This window comes from Ostrea edulis, chromosome 3 (assembly GCF_947568905.1).
Source record: "Ostrea edulis chromosome 3, xbOstEdul1.1, whole genome shotgun sequence".
NCBI classification, from domain to species: Eukaryota; Metazoa; Mollusca; class Bivalvia; order Ostreida; family Ostreidae; genus Ostrea; species Ostrea edulis.
In genome coordinates this window covers 31,023,114-31,049,574 of record NC_079166.1, presented here as the reverse complement: position 1 = coordinate 31,049,574, position 26,461 = coordinate 31,023,114, and the positions used below count along the sequence as shown (strand labels likewise).

Below are 26,461 nucleotides of genomic sequence, written 5' to 3'. Positions count from 1 at the left end.
ATCAGGGTTCTCATCACTATATCAATCAGGGATCTCATCACTATATCAATCAGGGATCTCATCACTATATTAATCAGGGATCTCAACACATTATCAATAAGGGATCTCACTACTATATTAATAAGGGTTCTCATCACTATATTAATCAGGGTTCTCATCACTATATCAATCAGGGATCTCATCACTATATTAATCAGGGATCTCATCACTATATTAATCAGGGTTCTCATCACTATATTAATCAGGGATCTCATCACTATATTAATCAGGGTTCTCACACTATATTAATCAGGGATCTCATCACTATATTAATCAGGGATCTCATCACATTATTAATCAGGGTTCTCATCACTATATTAATCAGGGATCTCATCACTATATTAATCAGGGATCCCATCACTATTAATCAGGGATCTCATCACTATATTAATCAGGGATCTCATCACTATATTAATCAGGGTTCTCATCACTATATTAATCAGGGTTCTCATCACTATATTAATCAGGGATCTCTCCACTATATTAACCAGGGTTCTCATCACTATATTAATCAGGGTTCTCACCACTATATTAATCAGGGTTCTCATCACTATATTAATCAGGGTTCTCATCACTATATTAATCAGGGATCTCATCACTATATTACTCAGGGATCTCATCACTATTAATCAGGGATCTCATCACTATATTAATCAGGGATCTCACCACTATATTAATCAGGGATCTCACCACTATATTAATCAGGGTTCTCATCACTATATCAATCAGGTATCTCAACACTATATTAATCAGGGATCTTACCACTATATTAGTCAGGGATCTCAGCACTATATTAATCAGGAATCTTACCACTATATTAATAAGGGATCTCAACACTATATTAATCAGGGTTCTCATCACTATATTAATCAGGGATCTCACCACTATATTAATCAGGGATCTCACCACTATATTAATCAGGGTTCTCATCACTATATTAATCAGGGATATCACCACTATATTAATCAGGGTTCTCACCACTATATTAATCAGGAATCTTACCACTATATTAATCAGGGATCCCAGAGCTACGTGAACCAGGTGCCCTATACCTATTTCAATGTTTTAATCAAGTGCCCCACATCTTTTCCATTGCAAACTACAGCTATTTTAGGTGCCCTTAATCTTAATTAAATACCCCAGGTTATCCTATTCCTCCATACAGCAGTTTTTACTTAGGTACTCCATAGCTCTTTCATCAGGTGACCCAAAGCTTTTAATTCTGTGTCCCGGTTATCTCAACCAGGTGCTCCACAAGTATCTGCAGCTATGTTAAACAGGTGCCCCACAGTAATCTTCACCAGGTGTCCATACAGCTATTTCCAATGAAGCACTTTTGCTTATAAGCTGCAACATCAACCTCTTGATTTTTTTTGGGGGGGGGGGGGGTGGGGGTGGGTGGGGGCAACAGCAAACCCAACATGCTTCTTTTATGTATGGTTACATCATTGTGTCCATGAATAAACTAGAATGTATCGTAATGACATATATCGTAACGACAGATATCGCAACGACACATGTCGGAACGATACACCGAAATGTCACCCACCTGTTTCACTTTGCACTCATGGTTACAATACAAATCATTAACGTCTGGGCCAGAATTTATCTGAAAAAACGAAAATAGGCTTTTTTGAAATTTTTCAAATTTCGTGTTTCATATGATATATATATATATATATGTATACTGAATATGATGGATGACTACACATATAAGAATATGAGCACAATGATGTAAGTAAAAATGTATGCAGTGATATTGAAGCATCAAAAGCCCCAATGCCTTGTCCATACATTCATGTTTACACATGGATGTCTACAAAAATAATGTCACAAAGAAATTAGTACAATTTAAAAAGGCCAATGATTACAGATGAGATAATATACACATATTGCTTCTTGGGTGCCAGTCAAAACCATTGTGTTGAGGAAGGGGAGATAACCTAGGAAAATGTTGCCCATATAGCCGAGAGGAATATCATTCCAGGTCACTTCCTCTACCCAGGGACAACCATTCAGTGGTACCCAGAAGCCATGCAATGACAGTTTCATTACCTAACCTACTATGTAATTCTTTAATAACAAAACCATGCAAATAATAATCACTATCAGCATTTCTTTACAATATCAACAGTACAGATTAAACATACAGTGTATTGGAAAAGCTGTTATCTATTTCAATTTGTAGATTCTGGGACTATATAGCAGTACCTTCACTGCTCCTTGAATGACATTTCTTGTACATGGTAAAACTCCCAGCTAATTGTCATCAGTAACAGTACTAAACTTAGCCATATTGAAAGTGAAACTGTCAATTGTCTTGATCACTACAGGGGTCAACATTAACGTTTGTCCGCTTGTCCAGTACCAGTGGAAAAACATTTCGGACAAGTGAATATTGATGGGCACTTGTCCGATTGGACAAGTGCTTTTTTATGTAAAGAAGTCTCCAAACAATTTTGTGAAAAGTTTATCGGTAGTTGAGAGTCGGAAGTACATGTGTAATGCATGGAAAATGAACTTCAATCCCGATATCAATCATTATGTAAACTAGCTGAGTCAAACTCAATCGGGATTGGTGTTCACGTTCACTTATTGCGTACTACTTTCAATCATCCATGGATCTTACGAAGTCATTGATTCAAAACAGGAAGTCATTGATTCAAAACAGGAAGTCTAGAAAAAATTTTGTTTTATGCGTTTGTTATTTTTATCAAGAGAATAAGATAAAAAATTCAATCAAGCAGGTATAAAAATAGACTATATATTAAGTAAATTAAATACAATTTTCAAGTTGACAATTTTAGATCCTTTTTTGAAAATTTTTCGGACAAGTGAAGTTGAAGTTCGGAAAAGTAAATATCTTTGTCCCTTGTCCGAATGGACAAGTAGGAAAAAAAGTTAATGTTGAGCCCTGCACTAATTGACAATCACTGAGATGCTAAACTGTGTAACAGTTTACTCTGTGGCTGTGAAACAACTGTTTAAATTAAACAATATGCAACATCATAAACAAAACTATGAAAACAGTCAGATATAATTACTTATAGTTTACACATAAATACAATGTATATATATCAAAACCAAGCATAAATTTCACTTCATTGAGAAGACAATATTAAGTTTATTTAAATGCAAGAATTAAGGAAACATTGTAGATGTGTAGATAACAAACAATTCCACGACCAGATTTTATTGTCTTATTAAATATGTAGCATTTTTGACTATTTTTTTGTGTGTGCATGATCTGTCTGAACTATTTAAGTACTAATTAGAAAGTACACACTATATCGGACTGCCAGTCAATAGTTCCTGAATTCTGGACCATCTGTCTATCGGACTGGTAACGCATTTACTGAGGAAAACGTGGTATAATTGAATACAATAATGTACAGACAACAATAAACACCACAGCTTCTGTGAGAATTCCAGGAAGAAGATCTGGTTAATGTTCTTGAAAATAAGGACGTTCAAATTTACAAAGAATTCAATCAAAACGTCACTGGATGTGTTAAGGTATACACTTCATTTAAGTAGAATTATTACCTTCTTAGATTTCGAGAAGTTACAATACTTTTGGAAAGATTATAAATTGTATATCATTTGCCAAGTTACACTTATGAAAAAATACATTATAAATAAATAACTTCAACAATTTTAAATCTTAATATTAAAGAAATGATTTGATTACATAATATAATTTTATACATGTACATTGGGTAATATAAAACAGCTATTTAATGTCCCATCAGACATATTGTCCCCTCGGTGTTGAGAGCAGCCCACACGAACTAAGCCCGTTTTGGGCCCGAACTCTGTGATACTATAAATATACATTTATGGTATCACAGAGTTCGGGCCCAAAATGGGCTTAGTCCCTGTGGAACAGCCCCATGTTTTATATTGCCCTCGGTCACTGGCCTCGGGCACAATAATAACCGGCATCTTGGAGAAACATACGTTTGTTCTGGTCTTATTGGACTAATCAGTCATTAAACCACTGTATACATAATACAGTAATAATCAGTCATTAAACCACTGTATACATAATACAGTAATAATCAGTCATTAAACCACTGTATACATAATACAGTAATAATCAGTCATTAAACCACTGTATACATAATACAGTAATAATCAGTCATTAAACCACTGTATACATAATACAGTAACAGCTGTACAGTGTACTACATAATGAATATAAAATACAAACCCGTGTGCTCTACCTTCCAACAAACTCGGAAACCTATTAATTAAATGCGCATGCCTGTATGCAACCCACATCCGTAAACAATGAAGGGGGGGGGGTGCAACGGCTGCATTCGCACCCTATGTGTGTTTATATTTATGAATTAAGATAAGTTCGAACCCCTCTAGGAAATCTTAGGTCTTCTTTACCCCTCCGAAAATTCCTCGATTACGGGCCTGGGTAGTGCGATGAGGAAAATATATAGGCTTAACAATAGGCCTAGTCGGTGATTTGTGATTTTAAAAACCTGAAAGTGCAGTACATTCAGCAATGCTAACTGGCCAAGGGTCCATTAGTTCAAATGTACCACCGTGCTGTCCATTCTCTTGTGGGGATTGTGATGTCATCAAAAAAGGACGTAGAAATTTATTTCTAAGCAGGGCATGTATCCAATGGAATTCTCAGTTGAGATGTGGAGAGATATAGCCCACAGGTGCTTGGGTCAAAATATATGAATACACATCTAACCTTATACATACATATGTATAAGACTAGATGTGTATTCATATATTGTGACCCAAGCACCTGTGAGATAGCCTACATCCGCCCCTCTGTTTAAAAAGAGTAAGGCCGTGTGAAGTTTGCTACTTTAACATTTGTATGTTACAGTGGCGAACGGGAGTTGTAACACAAACACCCCCAACACCCCGCCCCATGGTTGAATTTTTTTAAATTTATCATGCAGTTTCTGCCATTTTGGGGGTATTTACCTCCTCCCTTTCTTGGGTGGAGAAGGTACAAACTTGGATGACAACCCCTCCCCCCCTCCCCCGAACAGTTTTTGGGATCCGCCAGTTTTACAGGTATTGAGGATCAGGGGTTGATGATTTATTCCATCAACAACAACAAAAATGATTGAAAAGAAATAAGAGAGTAAGATCAGGACAAAATCAATTAAAAGATATTATCAACGTTATTTCAAAACGTAAGAAGTTAATGGTGCATTATTTGGACTGAATCATGCGCGGATCTAGTGGGGGGGGGGGGCGGTCCGGACCCCCCACCCACCCCTGGAATTTGCAAAGATAAAAAAAATACAATATAACGATTTATAAGAAAAATGAATTATATCACGGGTTCGATTTTGTGAAAAGGTTCGACCCCCCCCCCCCCTGGAAAAAATTTCTGGATCCGCGCCTGTGAATAATTATTGTTTTGCAAGACACTAATTCTTCCTTACATATTTCTTTACACTAAAAGCGGTTATCTGACGTAGCTTTATTAGGTTTCTCTTATTTTTGTACAAATTGAATGTTTTATTAGTCATGAATATACCTCCCTATGCCATTGAGATATTTTTATGTAGAATTAAAAATCAGACATGCTCGGAGAGAGAAAGAGAGAGGGAGCTTTTAAATTTTGGAGCGGACGTACCAATCATCGTAGAATTGAGATCTAGACTAAGCCTAAGTTTACGATGAATTTTTTCCCCCAAAGACATCTGTATCTTAACAAAAAGAAGTTTATGAAATTCGACGTCTGTGAAAATAACCTTCAGACGACATATTAAATTAAACATGTTTTGGCACTAACCATATGGTAAGACAAACTTTAGCGCCATTTTTCGTTTCTGCTTTGTTGTTGACGTAATGCCATTTCTTATTTATTTTTTATGTGTTATTTAGTACGAAATTAAAATTTAGAGGAAAATCAAATACATGAACCAGGGAGAAATCATTCACTGACTCTCGTATATTTATTTAAGCTCTTGACTCCAGACTGGGGTACACATTTGTTTGTATTTAAGATGAATTTCATTTCTGTATTTGATTAAACTGGTTTAGCCATCACATTTTCTGTGTGAGCTCCGAAGATACTGCTAATTTTTGTCGCCAGCCTGTGCTGCACAAATTAAGAAATACATTTTACGAAAAAAAAATTCCGTGAAAATGGTGGAACACATCATTTGTCTCTCTCGGCAGACGATCTGTAATAATGGAGACTGAATTAAACTACAAGTAAAATTGAACTATGAACTAAAGAAAATATTTCAATGAGAAATATATGTATTACAAGGTCATGTCCGTTATCTTTCACATAATTTCAAAGAAAAGCTGGGGTCATTTTTCAGCCGTCGTCTGTTAACTATCTATGACACTTTTCATTTCTGCGTGCTGTAACAAACGCACCGACTCAAGGCAAAGATGTTTTTCTTTTATTTACGAAAGGCATAAAAACGAAACAAGTTGTGGCCTGGTTTCCTAATGTCCCAGTCTCAGCATATGTCAGCCATCAGGAGTGGTGTACATGACATTTTGAAACACCGTGAGAAAGTCTCCCGAGAATCTGGTTTGCCACAGGGGGCGGTTTTTAGGGGGTGATTGTATTTCTCTCTTTTTTTTTCGGGGGAAAAACTATAGGATAGTTTTGCAGTCCATAGTAAAATCTTGCCATGTTTTTTTTTATTCTTTTCTTTCCCTTTTTTTTCTTCTTATACAATTTTACCACTAGCTAGCCTTTCCCCTTCATCTTGCAAAGAATAATTCAGTTGTGATAAGATAATTAATTGTTGATAATGAGAAGTTGGAGGTCACAGGATGCTTTACACAGCTGGTTGTGGGAAAGAAAACTCTTCGACATGGACACAATCCCCCAGCAGAGTTTTCTTTAGCTGGAGTTTATCAAAGTATTCGAGATTTACGGCGATTTTTCGCGGTAACCGACTCAAAACACGAAAACTCTGGAAAAAACACCTCCCCGCTGATGTTAAAATAATTATTTGTTGTGACACACTGAAAAAGATCAAGGGTGTGATTAGATGGGGAGACAGCTTTAATTAAGTCATAAAGAGGTTAGCTCACGAACTTATCCAAAATTTTAATGAGTTTCATAGCTCCTAGCTTCGCAGCAGACTCAGTGACATCGCAGCTCATAAAGAAAGACCAAACATACAAGATAACCGCTTATGTATATGCAGTATTATTTAACGAACGTTATAAAGAAAAGTGTCCTCTTTCACATTGTGCATTTGCATGCAAGTTTCTTAAAAACAACAGGCTTGACGGAGAAGGACGGAATGTTTCAAAGGTCAACTGAAACCAGATGACAAATAATAGCCGTATAATTGCATGGAAACAAGCTATTGAACGGGTTTTACGGGAGTTAAAACGCTCAATTGCTGTTCAAAAATGTTATTATGAATGAAAAATGATATAAAATCCCACAAAGATCTGTGGGAAATGGTCAGTTAATGACAAACTCTTACCTCTTTAGAATTACAATAGTCTAAACACTGCTGACTAGCTGCACAGAAAGCTACAAAAAATATTTCTCCAAAGAATACCACGCAAAATAATAATACATGGAGGAAACTGAGTGTCATCTCGTTCTGTGTCAGTCTATAAGTCCATGTTGCAAAATACTATAAACCGCGGCGTGCGGGAGAGTGCACGCTAACGTCAGCTCTCGTTTGACTCAGCTTCAGTTACTGCCACACAGGGAATCCCGCGCTCTATCCTCTCTCGTCTGCTTGGATCCTGAACCTATTGTTCAATGTCACTGAATGTTACAGACAATCGGCCACACACTTACACACCATTTGATGGACGTTTTATGAGTTAACGACTTAATGCCATCGATTTCATTTCAACAAAAGATTTCAAATTGCAGATTCCGGTTAAAGGTGTAGATATTGTTACCCCCGCCGAACTGGGAGTGTAGCGGGACGTGTGGGGTGAATTCGACTTGTTTACATCCCGGATAACTGCATTTCTATTTACTTTTTAAAAGTTCTCCATAATCTCTTGATTTTAAAAACCCATAATTCATGTGTTCGTCAAAACTTAAATTGTTTTGAATTTTTCTTTGAATTCGCACGTGCTGATATTTTTGAAACCATAACTTTTTATAGATAATAAATAAGATTAAAAATACAATCAATTTCCCGTGTTTTGCCTTTGATACATGTATCTACAAATTATAATGACACAGTACATTTCCTCGTGAATGCGATGAAGTTGTGATCAATGCGAGTATGAATCTTGATGTAGTCCGACCATTTTAAATAACGACCGGGAATTCCAACTCTAAATGAAAGTAGATTGTAATTAAGAAATAAAATTCGTTTTTGAAAATACATAAAGGTATGAAATGCAACCCAGCGCGAGGCGTCGCAGTTCATACTCTCGTGCTTTTTAAAAATTGAAATTTATTTTTCAAATATTTAAGTTTAAAGTACAATGAAAACGACATGTGAGATTCTGTATGTAAAGAGGTTTACACTTGCAGGTAAGTGAATATAATAAACACGCGGAGTATCTTTTAAATATTAAATTTAAGTTTCATAAAAAAAAAAATTAGAGTCGTGTGTATTGGGAAAACTTGGGGTGGGGCAACTTTGATACAAAGCGACGAAGTTCGAAACCATTACTGTATTGATCAATGAATCAAATTGTACTAGCTGTTCTAAATGATTTTTTTTTTCTTGTGGAAATAAATATACTTGTATTGCATAAATCTCCAGCCAATTTCCTAATATCATGTAAAATCTCGTATCCTGTTATTGATAAAGATCTCTGTCAAAAGAAACGGACGAATCATTGGGCAGGTAATTGATTTTAATCCACTTGATAAATAAATTTAAAAAATCAGTCATTGGGTGTTCATCATGATTTGTATCAACCTTCTCACGCATCCCTACAATCTTAGAAAGAGCTTTGTAAATGTGATTATTACAGGTCTCTAACAAGCGTATTTAGGGTCCAGATGTTCGGAGAGCCTCTGGGTTTTCTTCCTTCACATACACTTCTGTCAACGCTTGGAATCACGTGACAATATAATCACATGATATAAACAATCATTCTCGGTTTCCTTTCCCTTTAAAATTCAGGCAACAGGTGATACATCAGGCTCTTTTCATAGCCAACTGACTCTTTAATAAGTGCATATTTACCGTTTAGCTGTTTCTCTCTTATTTTACAAGTTTTATCGTATTTTTACAGCCTTTCTTACTTTTGATTCCATGTTTACATTTAAATCTCCACCACGTGTATATCCTACATTCATACGCATATTACGAAGTAGTTCCAAATTTATGATCAGAAAACGGCGATTTTAAACAATTTACAGTAAGCAATAATTTAATTGCACCAAAAACATATCATAATATGACTAGATATTTAGTCCAAAACATAAATGTTGGATCAAAGAAACTTTTACAAGATTTCTGTAAAAAGCCGTTTTCTTCTCTAACAAGCGTGCCCAGACATTCGGAGAGCCTCTGGTTTCTTTTCTCTAACAAGCGTATTAAGGGTACCCAAATATTCGGAGAGCCTCTGTCTGTTGGTTATGAAGAGTTTAATGTCAAGTGAGTTTCTGCATTAGAAGAGATAGCTTAGTTCATTTTGATGATTTTTTTCTCTCACCCTGATTCATCATAGGCGGCTCCAGGAATTTGTGAAGGGGGGGGGGGGGTGCTAGCACTTGTACTTTTCACAACCACCACCCCTACCCTCATTTACCCTTTGCTGGTGTACAGAACATCTTGGGGAAATTATGTGACAACCTTTCATACATGAAAGTGCTTAGTTTATATATATACTACATGTACTTGTTTCCAAAACTCTAATCATTCCAGTCTCCATACTCAGACCTTATTTCGCAATGAAAAAGAGGGGGGGGGGGGGGGGGAAGAAGATAATTTAAAGGTTACTCCCAATAGGTGAGGGTCTGAGGACCGCCTAGGCCCCCAAAGCTCTGGAGTAAATGGTGTAAAACCCTGCATTCTGAGCATTTCCTGGCACTTCTTTTACACTTTCAAATTGTCTACTTCTTAAACAAAACTTTTATGTTACATATACTTTTTAAGAATCCGTTAGTGATACTTGTATCTGACGAAAATATCGTTAATAGATATCAGTGGTCTTATTTATCTTAGAATCAATTAAATGATATACTGGTGTTGATAAATTTGAGTAATGTAAGTACATATATCCACCTTTTATATAATTCTGACTCAAATACTCGTTAAAATTGAATAACTCTTGAACTTTTTGGTCCGCGAAAAGGGGGGGGGGGTCCCCCGACACCCCCACCCCCCTCTCTGCTGGATCTGCCCTTGTTCATCTTATTCCTTTCTAACATTATGAAAAAAGATGAATGAATGATATTTATCAACATCGAAATTATTATATGTTCGTCACAAGTGACACTTGGAGGCGTGCTATATAACATATTGAATTTTATAAGGCAAAAATTCAGGGGACGTAATTCAAATATCATAATTGTAATATTGTTTTAAAATTTTAAATAAATGCATTATAAATTGTTATTGTTTAACGATAATGACTTGTATGGCTCATCTAAATGACTCATTTTAATTCTTTTAAAAATTGAACAAAATCACCTTTGCTTTCCCTTTAAAAGATTGAAATGAATTTTATCCTATCGGTTTGAGGAAACACAGTCATATGAATTCCTATATAAACGTTCATTCTTTTACATATTGATATAAACTATCATATAATTGCTTATTATTTTAAATACCTATTACTTTATTATCATAGCGCTGTCAATATTGACTATTTTAAAGGTTTATACATAATACTCACATTTCATAATACACATATTGTTATTATAACGCCGTCAAGATTGACTAAAGCTCTTTACATAATACTCATATTTCAAAGTATATCATAAAGGAAATCAAGATTGATTTGCTATAAACTTTCCTCTAATATCTAAATCTGTTTGCAGTACATAAAATGGGGATGTGATCGTGTTTTTAAAAGAAAACGTGAATACTTTCGTGTATTGAATTGGAAAGTTAAAACTATATATGATACATTAAAGTTTCATAGCACTATAAAAACATATTGATAACATTCTAAAAAAAAAAAACGTACTTCGTACTCAAACCTTTACTCAGTGTAGAAGATTCTGATCCATGTGCCCTCGGAAATCATCAAAAGTTGGGAGACATCCGGAAGAGTTCTTTAGTTGTCGATTATGTGCCTCTACACACAATGATCTATACACAACAAATGTACAACTTGTGAGAATGAGTATGACTTCGGGACACGGATAATGGGTTTGAGTATAGGGTACACACACTCAACACATTTTATACCCCCCCCCCCCCGGCCTAATGTTTTTTAACTGAATGTCATTTTGTACTGATAAGAACATCAAACATTGAGAATAAGAAATTCCTGTACAAAAACACGCCCGGGTTTGAAGCAACGAAGACTTGTATGACGAAAATGAGTCGACCAAGGGCCGCCCCACCCCCTCTGTCCTTTTGACAGCTTCATATAATTTGTGAAATATCTAAATATATACCGAGCTTCTTGAAATCAAGGGATGTATATGTGTAAGTAGAAAAGGAATTTCATGCTTAAAAGATTTCACAAAAAAATAAGGTTATATATCAGGACAGATGCTCATTATAGAGAGTTTATTATCATTAAAATTGTTATTGTTTACGAAGTTTTCATAAATAAATAAATATGGATATCAATCACATTTCAAGTATATTTTAGGTAAATTGTGTCATTTAACAGCTAAAGTGACGGTACAAAAGTTAGATGCTTTAAATTACAAAATTAACATGCATTTCACTGGTTTGTTTGTAAAACATAAAAAGATTCGAGTTTTTGTTTACATAACTCAGAGTAAAGGCTAAAATATTGCAGGGTCTAATCAGTTAGATCAGTAATGCAAACTGATGTCTTGTAATCAAAGAGGCACGTGTTCTATCTCTGTATAAATTACATATAACACAATTTAGTAAAGATCAAAGAGTTGGATATTATATTTTTTAAAAATCGCACAGTTAAATGTATCGTACACAAGGAAGATTTTTATAGCTGTCCTAAAACAAACTCTACAGATCCTGAACACAATGTTCGTGAGAGGCCGAGGAACGATAACTCTAGTCATGCTATAAACTGTATGCAAGGTTTGTTTATTTATTTATTTTAGTTGTGTTTTCTGTTGAATCCATTTATTTACTTGTTTTTAAACAGTTAAATTACAGATTGGAATTTTCTTTTTTAAGGTTAACGTTTGTATAATGCACATCCATCACACCCTGACCAAGGAAGTTACTATTAGCCAGCTACTATCTAGAGTATAACTATGCAGAGTTAATTTCCTTTTTTTCCTGGTAATTATGATATCTAGAAATGTTACTCTGGTGGTAAAAAGTGATTTTACGGTCACATACGACAGTGAATCGCATTCAGCGTGTCGCAATGGCAGTTTTAACTGTAGTTGATTATCTCAGAAGACCTTCTATATACAAAATATTTCATTGACCAGTCAAGGGTCCCGGAAGACATTGCTAACAAAAAGAATTATAATTTAAACATTATTTCTACAGAAACTCAACATTATATAGCTTATTATATAATCCTAACCAGGCACTATTGTCTCCAATATTCATGATGAAATATGATTGTACTCATGTGTAAAAGTAGATGATAATGCATGTATATATTGCACCCATACATTTAAGGTTCTTTTGCATTTTTAAAACAACAAAAAGATAAACTCTCGAAAACCTGCATGTACGTGAAAATACAGATGTTTATACATGGTTCTTTTACTGTTTTCAAAAATAAACTTTTCAAGCAAACATAAAATGTCATTTTGAATAACTTCACGTTTCAAATGATTTAATTGCTGTTACTTTAAAATGCTACTCATGTTATTTTTAATTATTCTTCCCAACTGTGTGAATGCAAGGATGAAAGTTGTCTTGTATGTTTATAAATGTTTTGAAAAGTAATAATAATAATAATAATTATATTTCCTTTCAACTTTTCTTTCCTTTCATTATTTAACATCCATACCAGTTTTTCAGTTGACGTCCAAAAAAGGAGAAATGTGAGTTGATTCTTGAGATGATTTCCATTGATTATATAACATCTCAATGTTATATTTTGAAGAAACAAACAAGAAATGATGTCCGTTTTCAACCTCCTGCATATCACATTGGAAGCATAATCATAACTCAGGAGGAAGTCCTGTATATCTTCCCTGTTCAATATTTAATTGATGTGCAGACATGCGGAGTTTAGTTATACTCTTCCCCTGATCGAAGTTATTAACAATAGAGAGGTAGTGTTCTCTTCCAAAGTTGTGCTTCAATGCAACATACATTGTTAGTTTATCATTGCTTTGCTGCTCCTTTTCTTTATTATTATAAAATAATGTCTTATAATATTTGACAACATCTTTTTAAACGAATAGGGACTTTGATTTGATAGATCTATATTTTTTAAGTTCAGAAAACTGATCCAACATTGTTTGGATGGATGCAAACCATGATGGTTTAATTTGAAGACAGGTTCTTTGACACTAGACATGCATGGTCCTTCAACAAGATAGACGATGGATTTTATAATGTCAAAATCAGTAATTCATCATGGCTTTAATAATTTGATATAAAAACTCTACTGACACAAAATTGTTTTTAACCTCCGCTGTGGTCTAGAAGTAGAGTGTTCGCCAAGCATGCGGAAGGTTGGGGTTCGAATCCCGGCCCCGACAGACCTAAGTTGTTAAACATGTAGTGGCAGTTCCATCGCCAAACGCTTGGTATCAGGTGTGCATGTCACGGGTCCGTGGAGATGACCTTAAAAACGGATATCCCGTGTCACAGTAGGTGTGGCACGCTAAAACAAACCCTCACTGCTCAATGGCCGTAAGCGCCGAGCATAGGCACAGGCCTAAATTAATTTGAACCCTTCACCGGTATTGGTGACATCTTCATATGAGTGAAAAATACTCGAGAGGGACATTAAACAATTTTTAACATGAATTAGATATACTTAAAAGACTTTACACTCTTCTGGGCCCCTTATTTGAAGAGTCGACCCCTTTTTCTCCATATAAAAAGTGTTATGTTTACGAACAATTTTTGTTCAATAAATATTTTGAAATTTGTTACCGGTTTTGAGTATTTTTAGGGGTCAATCCTGTTACTTCCTAGTGTGAGCGTTTATCAAAAAAAAATAATAAAAAAAATAGAAAGTTCATATGCTGAAGAACATTATTCTGAACAATTTTTGTTTATTGATGCTTTACAAAATATTTGTCTTTTTCAAGTTAAAAGAGATCAAAATATTATCGGTTTGGTCCTTTAAAAGAAATATATGACCTAAAAATGATATCTTTAGATGGGGATTGTTAAGATGAACAATTTCGCTTGTATGACTTATAACAAAATACAAATACATGTATCTCAGGAGACATGCTTAAAAGACTTTAGACTCTTCTGGGCCCCTTATTTGAAGGACCAGCCCCTTTCTCTTACTATCAAAAGAAAGATACAAAATGTTGAGAAGTGCTATTATAAAGAGATTTAAGCACCTCAATAACCTAGCAATTTTTAACATAAATTCGTTATTACACATGTGTATAGACATTTAGATTTACTCGAAGATTTCATTTTAAGACGAAGCTAAAGATTGCTGAATTACTCTCTTTCCACAGCATCGTAACAAAATGAACCCGAGGCATTCTCGAGCATAGTGAAGGTATGAAGAAGTTTGCGAAATGCAAGTTTAGAAACTTGGCGCTGAATTTTCAATCTGTGCGTCATTAAGCTATATATTGTAAATACTATAACATATACAAACTATACTTTTTATTCACTTGATGTGTATGAGCATGAAAAGGCAAAATAACAAACAGTGGTCAATCTTAAAACTCCCACAAGGAATAGAAAATAAAGAGTTGGGAAAACACGGATCCCTGGACACACCAGAGATGGAATAACCCGTACAAAAGAGAAAGTTGAGCAAACACGGACCCCTAGATACACCAGAGGTGGGATCAAGTGTCTAGGAGGAGTAAGCATTCCCTATCGACCGCTCACATCCGTCGTGAATCTTATATTTTGATCAGGTAAACGGAGTAATCCGCAGTCATCTTTTGGAGCGTTTATTTAAAACGGCATTTTCTCGACAATGTTTGCGTGTAAATCTACAACTCTTATGAACGTTAAAATATCGCCAGTCGTGAACAGTCGTTCTATCGTCGACGATGAAGGCAACACTGATACTACCGGTTTTGTCGGATTAAAAGACAAAATCAATGAATTCGTTTAGATATCGTTATATCAAATGGGTGAAAGCTGAAGATAACGAACAGTGATCAATCTCATAACTACTATAAGCGATACAAAATAGAGAGTTGGCCAAACGCGACCCCTGGATATACCAGAGGTGGGATCAGGTGCGTAAGAGGAGTAAGCTTTCCATGTCGACCGGTTAAACCCGCCGTGAGCCCTATATCTTGATAAGTTAAAAGGAGTTATCCGCAGTCAAAATCAGTGAATCAATAACGGGCTAACAATCAGTATCAAACACGTCAGACCGCATTTTACCTAATGATAGGTTGTATTGGCAAACTGGATCGTTATAGCGACCATATAATTTGCGAAACGAGACTGTTGAAACCCCTGCACCATCAACTTATTTGTCAGTAGCTTGTCTCGATTTAAAAACTGATCATACTTAGAACAAGCTCTCGCGTATCGAATGACTTTAGAAATATAAATTTATGTACGACATGCAGGTGATAATGGAATATTGCTACATAAATATGATAAGTTGACGATGGAAAAGCTGAAATCATCCCGTTTATCATCAAGTTGAGTTGTTAGTTTGCCGTTAAGGTATCCGATCCATAAAAACATTTATTTTCACACACACACACACACACACACACACACACACACACACACACACACACACACACAGAGAGAGAGAGAGAGAGAGAGAGAGAGAGAGAGAGAGAGAAAGACAGAAAGAGAGAGTAGATGATGTCACATCTAATTAAAGTGAATTAGATTTTTTTGTCAGAGTTATCTCCCCTTGTAGAATTGTAGGAAAAATTCACATATTTTGGAAGATCATGGTAACAGGAATCTTTTCACCATGAGCCTTCTTTGGAAATTATATTCTAATTGACTTTATATGTCAGACATGTTTTTTTCCTCATAGGGATTAATGTTATTCTCTATAACAGATATTTCTTATATGTCTTGTCAATTTTGAAAATTCTTCTGGTGAATCACTGTGTATCTTCATTATCTTTCATTTGATACCAAGTTTTGTATTGCATAACAATTATTGGGTGGGAAATGGGGGTTTTATAGATCGGATACCCTAATATCTATTTTAAATAAAATATCTAAGTATGAAAAAGAAGTGGACGACTATGTGTTATCTTTTATTTCGAGTTCTTAGAGATATATCGAATCGACATGTGAATGAAAATGATTATATTGTTAACAGATAGAACGTCGTCGATATATCTAAATGTCGATTTGAAGGCCACAGCAAGAGATCTTTCCTTCTCGTGTAGAAGTTTTTGAATAAATTCTGCTTCACAAGATAATAAAAACAGGTCAGCTAACAAAGGATCACAATTCGTGCCCATTGGTATTCCAACAGACTGTTGGAAGACTTGATCACCAAAGACTGCGAAAATATTGTCATTGAGGGACCGATATATTTTTAATTTTAACTTCAGAGTACTTGTGCGTGGAATCCAAGTGGTGTTTAAGAAGGTTTTTTTTATGACTTATCATTATATATGAATATTTCCGTTTTCTATTTTTGTCTAAGAACTGTCTATGATGTCAAAAAGTATAGTCTTTAATTTGTCGTGAGGAATGGTTGTGTAAAGTGTTGAAAAGTCATATGTTTTGATGTTGTTGACTTTAGAAAAGTTTTGCGATTTCAAGTTTACTAAAAGTTTTTTAAAGAATTTTTTAGAATCTACATTTGATTTATACCACTTCTGGCACATGTAGTTGCACAGTACATTTGAAGTTTCTCCTTCACAGCTGTTAATACTTTCGTGAGGAGCAAAGATATGGGCTTGGTAGAGCACGAACTGGATCCAGTAATGTATCTTTGTAAGGATTTTTCTTAAGTTAAGGGATCCAGTATAGGTACGGTAACTCATATTTATCCGACCCATTGACTGGGATATGAAATGTATCTACAACGGAAGAATGATTTTAATTAATTTCATCTTTTGAAAGGGTAGTTGGTTTGATTGATTTTTGATGTTTTCCGCCACACTCAACAATTTTTCAGTTATATGGTGGCGCCCAGTTTTTGTTGGTGGAAGAGAGAACCCAGATACAATGCACCTGGGAAGAGACCACCGACCTTCCGAAAGTAAACTGGGAAAGTTTCTCACTTACCGGCGCGAGCAGGATTCGAACCCGCGCCGACAGAGGTGAGAGGCTGTGTGATTTTGAGCGCGATGCTCTAACCACTCGGCCACGGAGGCCCTCTAAAGGGTAGTTGGAGTATAGGTACGATTACCAAAAGTGGAATTAATGTCAAGTTCGTTTAAAATACATTGGTAATAGTGAGCCTTACAAAAACAATGTAGTTACAAGCTTTGTCAGATAGAACCAAAACAGACCTATCTGATTCTTTTATCAATTCTGGTTTACTAAACACAAAAGTATAGATGGTGCGTACGTTGGCTTTAATGTGTGTAATGCGGGGTTTTAATATTTTTTTCCATATATTTTTAAGTTTTAATATTACTTTTAATCCATTTTAACAATGTATCAAGTTGTATATGTTCTTTTTCATATTTAGCCCATCATCTGGCATAATCTTCGACATACATGAAATTAATGATTGATGATGAACTTCTGTTGCCAATACGGAACTTTCGGGATGTGCCGGAACGACCGATTATATTTGACTTTTATACACCACGGTCACGTGATAATGACCAATTGTAGGGCAAAGTTGACTTCGATACAAATGATGTCTCGTTAGCAGACGGCCCGTAAAGAGCTATGCGCAGTCCTACAATGACGATCCAAGTCACTATTGGTGCCTAGTATCTGGGTGAAAATTAACTTGAAGGGAAAAGGCGCAGTTAGACGCGTATCATTGGATGAAAGGCGTGAAGTTTTACCGATATCCTACATTTATTTCCCTCGCCAACTCACATAATTTAATCAAATGCATTTTCCTATAAAATGGTTATAGCGAGCGCAGCGCAGAGCGCTGGCTCGTACTGCGAGCTCTAATGACTAGAGCGCGGGAAATAATCCGAGCTAAATCTCAACCTCTAACAAGAATTTTTTTTGGCGCCAATCCCAGAAGTCCCTCGTACAAAATGGCGGATGGTTCGATTCGTAAAATAATAATAAAAAAAATCTTTGAAGTATTACAAACCTTTCTTATTTGAAAGGAAAGGATGACAATCATATTCTTTCCCCTTTCTTTTTCTTTTTAAAATATTGTCTAAAGAAATGTAAACAGTCACGTCACAACTACCAGGCTACGTCACAACACGCTCGTTGCATTTCCCGCTAAACTGGTTCCTACATTGGCGAGAAGAGCAAGACAGTAATCCTACGTATTGACAGTGAACCAGATAAGTTTTCCTTGTTTTCAATATAAATTTTTTGAAAATGTATTCAGATATGCTGCGCTCGCCCCAACGGTCACACCGTAATCATATTAGCGAGCGAAGCTCGCGTCGCGAAGCAACGCGACGAGCTCGCTCCAATGATTACACATATGAGTCACGTGATTTGCTCTTCTTCAGCTGAAAAAAGATGAGTATTACCCATAATGCTTCTGCAAAAATGTCGCCGTCACTGCGGTATACTTCATTGACAAACCCGTAATTAAAATAATTAGATTGTTTAGAAAGTACCATTAACGTTTTTAAATTCCAGACAAGCTTTCTCATAGCTTCAAAAATTTTGTTTTTGCTTGCTTTGAGAGAAGAATAAAAAAATTGCAGCTAATGTGACGTCACAATTTGTAACTGTTTACACCAAGCGCGTTATATTTCGCGCGTTAAATGAAGAGGCGGATAAAAGTCGTGTTGCGAGATGTTAATGGGCTTCGCTCGTCTCAACGGTCACACCGTACAACATATTAGTGGTTCCTTTCTTTCAAAGACAACATTTAAATGCAGGAATTTGATAGCAATTGAAGTATTCCATGCTTGTTTACTTAGTTATTATTGTAAATCGGAGTGACATGCCCTACAAATTAGAGTTGTCGTTCCTTGCTCTCACTTACACCTCTGTCAACGTCTTAAAGGACACATCTCATGTTTTCAAAGTATACAACATTACATGCATTTCGTCTTCTTTATGCTTATAGTAATTAATTCTAATAGTTCGTTCGCCGAAATTTTGCGATAATTAACCACAATACAGACTTAAATCTATGCCCCGATTTCAAAAAGTCTAGTTAATTAGGTAGGTAGTCACGTGGTACAGTGACGTCACATGCGCCCTTTGGATTGTGAAAGTACTGCGAGATATTATTAAAAACTCAACTTTTAGGGGCCAAATTTATTTACCATGGGCAACATTTAAATCGATGTTGACAAATTTTCCGAGTTTTATATGTTTTCGCCACCAGTACACACATATAACGATGTAAATACCCAAATATAGCGAGTAAAGCGTATATGAAATCGTCAATATTGTGAGTAAATAATGTTTATATGGGTCGCTGTCTATAAGGTTTTACAAGATTTTTGTAAAATGGCACGTATGCTCAAATAAAGTATGGTTTTGACTTCAGTTACACAAATATACATGAATAAATAAATACTGAGCAGATGTCAAGTCTTTTTGTGACACAAGAAGCATTGATTTGGGTTGAAACGTGGATATTGGGTGTTTCTATTGCATCTGGCCTATACATAGGTACATGAAGAATGTATTGTAATGGGGAAAAAATCTACAATGTTTCTTGTCCTACATTTTCCCAATATTTTATAAAGTAGTTCTTAGTTTTATTAGCCGTAAAAAAAAAAAGTGGATTTACATGTAGAATAGCATTGCTTATTTTGAGACGTTAACAGAGGTATATGTGAGAGCAAAGAACGACAACTCTGGGTAGAGATTGACAAATTACGTTCAACGCATGATAAAAATCAGACTGGATCCGTATCTCGAAAGTCCCGTATTGAAAGACCGAGGTTCTCTGTCGTTAGGACCTTTTAAAGTAAGTGATTTGAGGTCCTCCTTTTCAACTATATCAACATCGCCAGTAATGACATGTCCAGCTGGACTATAGGTGAAAGAAGATTAAGGATGTGTGCTACACCAGAGAAATTTGACGTAGATGAAAAGTGGAGGATATGTACAACAATATTTTGAAGTTGAAAATTTTCAAATTTACTTTATTTTGTCAAAAAATACAGTTTTATTGGAAGGTAATCTGAAAAAAAATTAAAACCCCTGCTGAACTCGAACCTCCGACCTACAGGTCAGCAGTCGGTATTCTTTTTTCCCCCTCTCTTTTATTGATTAACATTTAAACAGATCATCAGTTACAATCACATTTAAAACACTTTGTATCTAAAATATGAACAATAATATTACCTCTGTTTCTTTCAATAGAGGATTTCTATGTGAGAAAAACTTTTTAAACAGGTTATTTTCTTTCCTAAAACAGTCAATTGATAATGGTTATATGAAATGTAATGTCTCAATGTATATCTACAAAGCCTTTCAATATCAATTTTCTTTTCACTTTGCAAAAAAATCTGTCTTCTTCTATAAATACAAAATTTTTCAATAACGATTCAAGATGATAAATAACAAAATTGTTCTTAAATTCAGCCAACTCTTTACATCTAATAAATAAATGCATTATGTCCTCGCATTCTAGCATACAAATTGGACATATTTTAAAATCAGACTTCCCTATCCTAAAAAGTTTCTCATATGTAAATATAATATTGTGAAATTTTTTGAAATCCAGTTCAGTAATATCTGGTGTTTTGTATAACACCCGTACCGTTTCCCATCGCTTTTCAATGGATGATTTATCATTCATATCAAGTTTATCTCGCCAATAAATATTTGACACCGGTTCTTGAAACATTTTTTGAACTAACAAATTATAAAATATTTGTACTGTACCGGATTGGAACACTATCCTTTGATCTCTATATGAAATATCAAAATTTGGCTGAAAGCATGTTCTTTTGTACTCATTTTCATGAACATAATTTTTCCATTCTTCTGGAATAGATAATAACAAATCGGATTAATCCTTATAATTTTTTGTAATCAGTGAGACATTTACCTCTGAATTTTGTTCTTGAAAAATCTTCACAATACATGATATTGGTAAAAATTCCGGAATTACTTCATATGAAATATCCTTGACATGTGTAATACTAGCACTAATAAAATCTTTCCAATTCAACATCTTGTTTCTTCTTTGTACTTTCGGATTAAAAAACAAACAATAATTAAAAACATCATTTTCTTTTTCTGTAGCAATGATGCAATCCTTTATGGCATACCATGCACAAAATAATTCATTGTAAAACTGTGGTAGACCCTCTAAATCTGTTTTCATAAACTGGAGTAAAAATATCTCCATTCCTGCTCCTAAAATTTGAATCGGTATTCTAACCTACTGAGCTATTCAGCTAGGTATTCAAATCGAAAAGGAAAAGCCAAATATTGATAATGTCGATTTTTTCATCCATGTTTTTAAAGGAAGTCAGCCATTATGACGATGTAGAGTACTACCTTAAGTATAAAATGCTCTTTATATAGGCACAGTGTGTTTATGAATATTTTTTTTTTTGGATACAATAGTAGAAGTAAATTTGTGGGAAATACAAGGGTAGACTTGGGTCTCTTTCTATGCTATGTTGGCGCTTTCATGAAAATGCATTTCTGCAATATTTGCTATTCATTGTAAATAATTCGTATTCGTGAGAGTAAAAAAAAAAAAAATTGAAACAATACATAATGATCAAATGAGTACATGCACAAGGTCGTATTTTAACACTCATTACTGATTGTTTCCGTATATGTATGTACTCGTTTCACCAACATGCTACATCCACATGTAGTTTGCAGTCCATGTAACCTGTAGTTAATGTTGTAAACTTTCTTTTTTGAAATTTCCTTCTTTATAAGCTGTCTTGCTGTTATGTCCACTGGGCCCAAAATTGGAATAAACTTATCTTATCTTATCGTACTAATTGATAACTGTTTAATATGGATATTTCTTGAATTCATACGAATGACAAACAAAACTGAATTGTCATCAAACATTAACGTAATTAAGTTTTAATTTTCTTTTCAACTTTGGATTGGGTGGCTTCTCTTCAAGCGGATTGAATTATCATTTTGATAGTTTTGATGTTGAAGGCGGGACCGAGTAGAATATGTCCTATGAGCTCTACATGTTTGCACATCTACATAGTATACCTGAAGATACTGTAGAGTTCTAGATATACGCGAGGGGTTAGTTATCACGTGATTTAGCAAGGAGCACCACAGGCGAAATAAAATTCCTCGGGTCATTGCGCGATAACAGTACTCACGTAAAATAAGGCACATATAGCGTTTCGTTCATAAGCCCATATAGGACAACACAATTGATATAAAGTTGAATCTTAAGGAGGTATGCTACACCAGAGAAATTTGATGTAGATGAAAAGTGTAGGATATGTACAAAAATATTTTGAATTTGAAAATTTTCAAATTTACTTTATTTTGTCAAAAAATACAGTTTTAGTAGAAGGTAATCTGAAGAAAATTTAAAACCCCTGCTGGACTCGAACCTGCGACCTACAGTTCAACAGTCGGTATTCTAACCTACTGAGCTACTCGGCTAGGTATTTAAATAGAAAAGGAAAAGTCAAATATTGCTGATATCGATTTTGTCATCCATGTTTTTAAAGGAAGTCAGCCATTATGACGATGTAGAGTACTACCGTAACGTAAAGGTTTTAGAAACGCACTGGTTCACTATGTTTTAACGATTCGGTTTAAACTTACAATATAAGGAATAAGCACTCATGGCCGAGAAAAACCTGTAAAATGTCAGTAAAGGAACTAGTATGTTTTCTATGTAGAGCCATTTCTCGCGTTCAACAAGGAATATTTCTCTACTTTCCGCAAAAGCATTCTGCTTGTAAGAATTTAGGAGCCAGTAAATCAGATTGGTTAACATGAGAATAATTCCACACGAGGAAATGAGAATGGAGTGGTTGCCATTGAGATTGTACCGCCTAATTCTGATGAAGAAGTACGTCTGTAGAAATATTTCTAGTAAACCAAGGAAACGACAACAAGCGTACATCTTCATGTTTTGGGGGTATGAAAAATTGGTCAGTATACCAATAGTAAAATAGGTCACCATTCCAGAGGATGTCAGAATTAGAATGTACTCATTGGTCGTTAGTTTGCTGTGTCTCCAAGAGTTACTGAAATTCTTGTTCAAACAATAACTGCATATGTAAACGATGGCGATGCTGCAAACCGCACTCAAAGACTCACCGGTGTAAATAGTAAGAAGAAGGGCTTCTTGGTTCCAGTCAGAGACAAATACTAGCAATATCGCTGAGAAAAAAGTTGGCATATTAATGACAAACCCACACACTGTTGCAAATATATGAGGTCCGTTTATGTGATTTCTTTTCTCAGGGGAAGGAACATTACGATCATCAATATTTTCGTGAAGCACTTGATAGTCAGTGTAACTCCCTTCATTTCGTACATAGTCCATCGGCCACCTCCTCAATGTTATGATAAAGCTGGATGCTAGAATACAGAACTCCATTCTAGATGGAAATAAATACGGCGTCATATTTAAAGATAGTTTCTGCTGTATCTTAGATGTTAGAAAGCAATAGGTCTCATTGCTTTGGTTTGATTCCGCATCGTTCTTCATCATTCCTAATGATGTGCTTTTACTAACCACTACACTATACCAAATGACAAAGTTGGCCACTAGAACGAACATACTGGCAAAGTTGATAATATAACCTCTTGTGAAAGAAGTACATGTATGTTGGAAATACGAAACAAAGGTAATTTGAATGATGAGGAAGAGTAATAAGATTATGTTACTCGTCAACAAAAATGTCACATGGACACCTCTTAAGGAATAAGATTGGATGCAGTCAATATAAGTTGCAAAGTTCAAGGACACATGTATCATCACCACTAATCCAAACACCCACAGAAATCCTATTCGAAGATTCAAGGATGGATCGGACATTTTGGTTTCTGGTATTCTATTTGTATGCAGCGTATTTCTGCAACCTGCAATGAGAAGAATAACCAGCGAAATCAGTCCAATTGTTACAAAGACCGTCACTACCACCCAATTCTTAATGTTGGATTCTTCTGATGTTGCTTGTTCGGCTGCAAATACCCCGTTGATGACAAATAGCCCGGATATTACGTGTAAAAAGAATAAGAATGAAATTCTCTCTCCACTATTGTTGAAGCCTGATTGCGGAACATTTGGAAAGATCGGGAGGGCTAAAATTCTACACAGTGTCTTACAACTCTCCATAACAACCTCCAGATATCAGAATTGATTTGTAAGAAACGTAATGAGCGATTCCAGTGACCTCTAGAGGAAGTATTTCGTTAGTGCTTGATCGTTTACCTCTTCATTAAATTCCTAATCAGGGTAGTATATTGGATATGCTGCAAACATTAATATAAGAGGAAGTGCTCCAAAAACGAAAGGGCGTTTAATCATGAATGATATTTAACAACAGGAAGTGCTTAAAAATGGAGAAAGTTCTCTTACTTCCAGGAACAATTTTCAAGGAGGAACTTTCCTTGCAGATATTAAATAGCTCTCTGAAATTCTATTTGCCGTGTTGTTGCAATTCGATTGTAAATGGGTGATTAATGGGTGTTTTCACAATCTTTTATTTTTTGTAATCAAGGGTTAAAATTCTCTCTAGCTCATCCTTAGAATTGTTACACTCGTGTTACAATTAATGATGAATTCAACTGGAAAGAGAAATAGACATATAGAGAGGAAAGCGTAAGATTAACACAGCTATTATCAATAGGAATACATGTACTGTGGGATAAGGATGTACCTGATGGAATTCTACCCATGGGCACGAATGCTTCTACACGAAAACATATTTGGTTGTGGCTTCAACTTGATATTTAAATGCATGGGTATATCGACGATGTTATATATATAAACAATATTCATTTTCATTCGATATATCACAGTGACCTCGAAAAAAAAAACAACCAAGACAGAGGCTTTCATATCTACTTCGTATTTGGCTGTTTTGATATTTCATTGAATTTGAATTGTAGCATCAAACTAGAATTTTACTTTATGACAAACGGGATGACTTCTCCACATCAATTTTCCATATTTATGTAGGAATATTCCATCATCACTTGCACGTGGTGTTTAGAGACATGTTCTGCATATGATAAATTTTCAAATAAGACAATTTAGTTGATGCTACAGGTGCTTCAACGATCTCGTTTAAAATCAACATTTCGCCAATTCTATATTTCTTATAATAATGAAAGGTGAAGATAACGAACAGTAACCAATTTCCTCACTCCTATAAGCAATATAAAATAGAGAGTTGGGCAAACACGGACCCCTGGATATACCAGAGGTAGGATCAAGTGTCTAGAAGGAGTAAGCATCCCAAGTCGACCGGTCACACATGCCGTGTGCCCGATATTTCGATCAGGTAAACAGAGTTATCCGTATTCAAAATTAGTGTGCCAATAACGGCCTAACAATCGTTATGAAACACGTCAGACAGCATTTGATAGGTTATATTGGCAAACTAGATTGTTATAACGACCATAAAATTTGCGAAATGCTGACTTTTAACGAAACTGTTGAAACCTTACACCATCAACTTATTATTATATTTTAGCTTTCTTAATTTTTTGTTATTTATTTTATTTGATTTTGATTGTTCTTACCCATTTTGCTTTCCTTAAAGTTTTAGGTATTTCGGGTCTTTAGTGCGTTTATCAAAATAGCAGTTAGAGGCAGGATTTGATGTTTTATAAAATAAGCCACCCAGATACGGCGAACATAGAGAACTTTATTAAAGTATGAGGAAGTAAGTAGCGTATATTTGATATGATATTTTAATTGAAAGGTCTGAAATCATCCACACTTGTTTGAATTTCGCTGCTGCCATAGGCAAGAAACCACCCGGTAAATGTCCTAGTATAAATAAATAGGTTTAAACGAAAGAACGATGACGTATATCTCTGTTATGTTAAGACATTTTGCATGCAAGTGGTGAGAACATGTTTGTCCTGTTTTGATTTTAAATGTTAAAAGTTCGGTAATGGAGCAATCACTACCTACATGTATGTTAAATGCCTTAAGTTTGACGAAGTTTGAATCGAACCGTTACTCCCCCCCCCCGGTTGCA

The 26,461-nt window shown here is 35.2% G+C and overlaps 2 protein-coding genes across 11 annotated transcripts in view; both read right to left on the bottom strand.

Moving 5' to 3' along the window:
* Window positions 1-8,028, bottom strand: part of LOC125673867 (proto-oncogene tyrosine-protein kinase ROS-like) — a 90,514-nt gene extending 82,486 nt beyond the window's left edge. For 4 of the 10 annotated variants that reach the window (XR_007369827.2, XM_048910777.2, XM_048910778.2 and 1 more), the window contains exons 1-2: window positions 7,494-8,008; window positions 1,589-1,648 (exon numbers count right to left, since the gene is read on the bottom strand). Coding sequence is in view for 9 of the 10 variants with exons in the window: in XM_048910777.2 (XP_048766734.2) it covers window positions 1,589-1,648; window positions 7,494-7,610 (177 nt within the window). In the remaining variant the exon portion in view is untranslated. Of the gene's footprint in view, window positions 1-1,588; window positions 1,649-7,493 lie in introns of all 10 variants that reach the window. The other 6 variants (XM_056160452.1, XM_048910784.2, XM_048910782.2 and 3 more) reach the window with 6 other exon arrangements.
* A 14,896-nt stretch (window positions 8,029-22,924) lies between these two features.
* On the bottom strand, window positions 22,925-24,618 carry LOC125675125 (uncharacterized). The gene has a single exon (XM_056160451.1). It carries the CDS (start codon window positions 24,583-24,585, stop codon window positions 23,038-23,040), a length of 1,548 nt encoding a protein of 515 aa, XP_056016426.1. The 5' UTR covers window positions 24,586-24,618; the 3' UTR covers window positions 22,925-23,037.
* Between the last annotated feature and the right edge of the window lie 1,843 nt (window positions 24,619-26,461).